At 41.0% G+C, this 4,737-nt stretch overlaps 1 protein-coding gene across 1 annotated transcript; it reads right to left on the bottom strand.

Annotated features, from left to right (window-relative positions):
• Positions 1-2,815: 2,815 nt before the first annotated feature.
• Positions 2,816-3,236, bottom strand: LOC116634766 (NADH dehydrogenase [ubiquinone] 1 alpha subcomplex subunit 5-like). The gene has a single exon (XM_032408301.1). It carries the CDS (start codon positions 3,229-3,231, stop codon positions 2,881-2,883), a length of 351 nt encoding a protein of 116 aa, XP_032264192.1. The 5' UTR covers positions 3,232-3,236; the 3' UTR covers positions 2,816-2,880.
• Positions 3,237-4,737: the final 1,501 nt, after the last annotated feature.

The following is a 4,737-nucleotide window of genomic DNA, read 5'->3' as shown; positions in this document are numbered from 1 at the left end:
GTCTGACCATAAATTACTTCATCACGGTCGACTGAAAGACCATTGAAGTCTGAATGCAATTGAAGAACAATTAGTTCACCTGTCACTTAAGATGAACTTCAGGATATTTTATACAGTTAAGAGCAAGAAGACAGAGGGATAATAAAATATTACAGTTTATCCAACTATAATTTTAAGAGGAATCTTCAAATATCTGAAGAAATTTTTAGATTTCTGCGACTGTTAATCCTATTCAATATGAATGTGTTAATAACATACATACATCTCTATGGAGATAAGTAGAAGTTTGAGGCATAATAAATGAGCAGTAATTAAGAGAGCAGTACTAGAAAAAACAGCCACCATTTACAATGTCTTCTTTCATTCAATCTTCAGAAAACTTTTGTGAGGTGGGGTTGATATTTTAATCCTATTTTGCAGATGAGAAAACTGAGACTCGGAGAAGGAAACTTGCTCAAGGGCACCATTTTTGTTAGTAGCAGCTCTGGGATTTGAATCAAGGGATGTTCTGAATGCACGTCCACACTTGTCTTCATATCCTAGGCTGCTTAACCCAGATGATAACTGAGTTTACTAGGATGGTTATGTTCAATGGTGATAAAATTTATGTGTAGCCAACAAGTTATTTCTGTGTGGTTGCAAGAACAACCTCATCTTAGAAACATTTCCCACTTTGAAAAGATGGCTTTGTGAAGCATGTCAGTGCTGCAGTCAATTCTGTTAAGACTCATGGTCAGCAAGAGAGAAAACTGGTGTGTGGGTAAACGTGGTTGTCTGGCAATTCTGTTTACTTCCAGTTCTGCTTTCTAACCTTCTCGCCTAGTCTGTGCCCTGGGAGGCTGACCTCTATGAACTGCATGAAGGCTAACCCTTCCTCACCCTCTGGGAATTGGTTCAGCCATAGAAGGCTCTGGAAGGGGACCGTGGGTGGGAGGAGATTGTGCTTGGGCTGTGTATTTTTCCTCCCACCTGCCCCCTAGCCTGAGGGTTGTCTGACTGTATTCCTCCTCAGAAGACTGAAGTTTGCTTTCTTTAGCTTTAACTCTCTTTCTCTCCTTTCCCCTCCCTCTCCCCTTCCCCTGCTCTCTCCTTCTCTCTCCATCCCTCCCTTCCTCTCCACCCCCCTTCTCTCTCACTCTTTCCCAGAAATCCCTTACTCCCCTTGAATCTACTGGCTGAGAGTGGCTGCTTAGCCTTGGTTTCCCTTGAAGGAGAGCCTGAAGTGAAGGCTGTGTACATGTGGTTTATTTGGGAACTTATCTTAGGAAACAGGTGTGAGAGGCAGGGACAGTGAAGGAGGAGGGAGTAAGCCCCAAAACAAGGATGAGTTCTTGAATTGGTCACTGCTATTGTCAACTGGTGCTCAATCCCATAGAATCTTCTGGGAAATCTTACAGAATACATCACAGAACAGTCAGCTAGGGAAGAAATCGGGAAATGGGCATCAACTGGCTTCCATCTCCCCTTCTTCAAAGGTGGGCACTGGCACTAACTCGCCCATCATAACGTTGTGCATGCCTGGACATCAGGCAGCCCACATCACTGCATCTGAGAAGCCCCAGGACAGGACAGAAGAGGCATCACAGAACAGATCAATGGCAGAGAAGCTGGTAGAAGCCTAAGTGGAACTCCTTTCTGTGGTGGTGGGAAAAAGGGGAAGGGGTGAGAGGGCTTGTGAAAATGACACCCTGCTCTTGCCAGCTCAGGAGTTCTTCACCACTCTCTTATTTTGTTTGTTTGTTTTTACTTAACCCCTCCACTTTTTTTCCCCACTTCATTTAATATTTATTTACCATTCAATTTACAGCTCTGTAAGGGGAGAAATATATCAGAAAAAAAATACAATTTTCTCTTTCTGAAAATTCTGAATGATCCTACTTTGCCACAAGGGATAGCAAAAGACGCAAAAGCATATGCGAAAAAAAACACACAGAAGTACTATCTTTGAAGTTAAAAAATACCAAATTTAAGTATTTAGAAATGATAGGGTCTAGGGTGAAAGGGTGAGGACATGTGAAAAGTAATTTATGTCAACTGTTTCTTTCCTTGAATTAGCACTTATCTTGGGTTTGATAACCATACTGCACTCATATTGGAAACTTAGTGAAAACTACCTGGTGATTCCACTTTGAAGTTATAACCCACATATGAGTAAGATGTTCTGAATATAAGCCTATGAAAAACTTTAGGAACTCTTGATGTCTTTCCTTTTACATAAATTCTATCCCCATCCTGATGTACTCTGGCTGATCAAGAAAACTAAAGGCTAAGAACAGAAAGCTAACTTTTTTAAATGAGACAAACAGAAAAGTTTTTCCAACTACCACTATAAGAAATTTTTTCTTTCAAGAAAGAAATTTTTCTTTCAAATACCAAATCAATTTCCTCAACTGCACAACTATAACTCGATGGTTTTTACTCTTACTACTTCACTTTAGTGACCTATAAATTTGTCTAAACAATAATAATAATTAGTATCTTTCCTGGTTTTTTTTTTCAGGATAAAAATCATTAAATGATGTGTTGAAGATACCACTATAAATACTTCACATTTTGGTTATGGCTTCTGCATTGAAAGTCTATAGGAATTTTTCCAATTAACTTCCAAATCTTTCCACAACCTCTCTACAAAACAAACAAACAAACAAACAAACAAAAACCAACAACAACAACAAAAATCTTTAAGATAGCTTAAATGAATGCTTTACATATCAAAAATGGATTCACAAGTCCCTATTACCATAGTCATCAATTTTAAGGTGTCCTAAATATGTTCTGTATTAGTTTTCTTGATTATGTCAATAATATAGAAACATTTTTATATAATAGAACATTTAATTACATCCGTTTCCCATCAACACACTAGTCATACAATGATGATTATATTGGCCATTTCCATTGGTTGGCAGGAGGCTCTTCCACTAAAGGCTCCCATGGTTTCCACTGTAACATTTTTCTGGCCAGACTTAGTTCATTTTCAGCCTGAAGAATCACCTCTTCTAGGTGGTCACCCTGAAGTTGGTCTTCTAATTTCTTAACATCTGGTTCCGCTTTAACCATACTCAGCTTCTCATTTGTAATGTGTTCTGTATACTTTCTATATGTTGTGTTTTTAGGAATTTGCTCAAGAACATCAAGAATCTTTGTGTACAATATTCTTAGCCTCTCGTGTGGATTCTCACATACAGCCAATCCCACAAGGCCGGTGGTCTTCTTCAGCAAACCTGCCATGACGGCGCCCAACCCCGCCACTTAATATAAATGGTTCCTTCTTTAAAGTCTCAACTACCCCATTTGGTTCATGTGCTTCCTATTACAATCCTGCCTACTTCACTGATATTCTGTGTCCTTCTAAGCCTTCCTTCAGAGACTCTTCCTCTCCTTTCCCCACTATTCTCTCACAGACAATGATGCCAAATGGTTTTATGCTCCCCTCTTGTACAGGGCTGGAAAGTGTCCTCCCAAAATTTATGTCCTTCCTGGAACCTCAGAGAGTGAACTTATTTGGAAATAGCGTTTTTGCAGATGTAATTAATGGTTAAGATGAGGTCATACTGGAGTAGATGAGGTTTTAATCCAATATAAATTGATGCCCTTATAAGAAGAGAGGAAGAGACACAGAGACAGAGATTCAGGAAAAATAGCCTTGGAAGATGGAGGCAGAGATTGGAGAGAAATGTCTACAAGCCAAAGAAAACCAAAGACTGCCAGCAACCACCAGCAGATAGGAGAGAAGCATGGAACAGATTCTCTCTCACAATGCCCAGAAGGACCCAACACTGCCAACACCTGATCTCAGACTTCTAGCCTCCTCCAGAACTGTAAGAGGATACATTTCTGTTGTTTAGATCACTTAGTTGTGATAATTTGTTATGACAGCCCTAGAAAACTAGTACACGTCTTCATCAAGGCCGGCTCTCCTTCAAAGTCCCACAGAGCTCTACAAAGATTCATGTTTCGTTTTCTCTCAGCCCATTAAATCTTACCTGTCATGGGTTTATCCTTCAAGGTCATGGCCTTTACCCACTGAGAGTAGGTGAGGAGACCTGAGTGTCTCTGCTAGGGCTTCACAATTAGTTAACTTGATGCCCAGCAGCACAGCATATCTCTTCCAATTAGAGCTCCCTGTCTGCTCAAGGAAGCACTTTAAGAACCCTTAATGGCCCATTGGAGGAGAGTGATATAAGCCATTCTCAAACCATGCTGTGCAGGACACCAATTGTCCTTTTCCTACCAGCTTGAGTGAGAGGCTCAGCTAGCATGGAGACTTCCTAAAGTCCAAATACCCGCCCATTGTTAGTTATCCCAACAGGAACCCCACAGGAGCCTGGGCTGCAGGTGCACAGTCCACTGCAGAGTAAACTTGTGGACCCGCCAGGTTGGGAAATAGACACCACAGTGTTTGTTTCCTGTAAGCACCCCTTGATGCGCACTTGTTGCTCATTCCCACCTGTCCTTCCATGCCTTTCTTAAAACCCTGCTCTGCCACATAATTAACCCTACCAGAAGAAGAAAAGGTCCAGGGTAAGAATATGCAACTAGCTTCTGTTGGGTTTGTTTCTTAGATGTAGTTCTTTAGATGAGATATCAGGCTAAAATGAAGCTTTGCATGCCATAGGTTTGGTTTGGTTTGGTTTGGTTTGATTTGGTTTGGTTTGGCTGTCTTGTTAGCGTTTGCATATGGCAGAGAGGGGAGAGGTAGCCCCACACCTCTCTGCTGCTCTCCTCTGTCACCAC

The sequence above is a fragment of the Phoca vitulina genome, unplaced genomic scaffold, assembly GCF_004348235.1.
Source record: "Phoca vitulina isolate PV1807 unplaced genomic scaffold, GSC_HSeal_1.0 scaffold9, whole genome shotgun sequence".
Lineage (NCBI taxonomy): Eukaryota > Metazoa > Chordata > Mammalia > Carnivora > Phocidae > Phoca > Phoca vitulina.
This window is presented reverse-complemented; position numbering and strand designations above follow the sequence as displayed.

Bases quoted from the DNA above. Each gene is read 5' to 3' on its own strand.
- LOC116634766 (XM_032408301.1), bottom strand. From the start codon at position 3,231: ATGGCAGGTTTGCTGAAGAAGACCACCGGCCTTGTGGGATTGGCTGTA.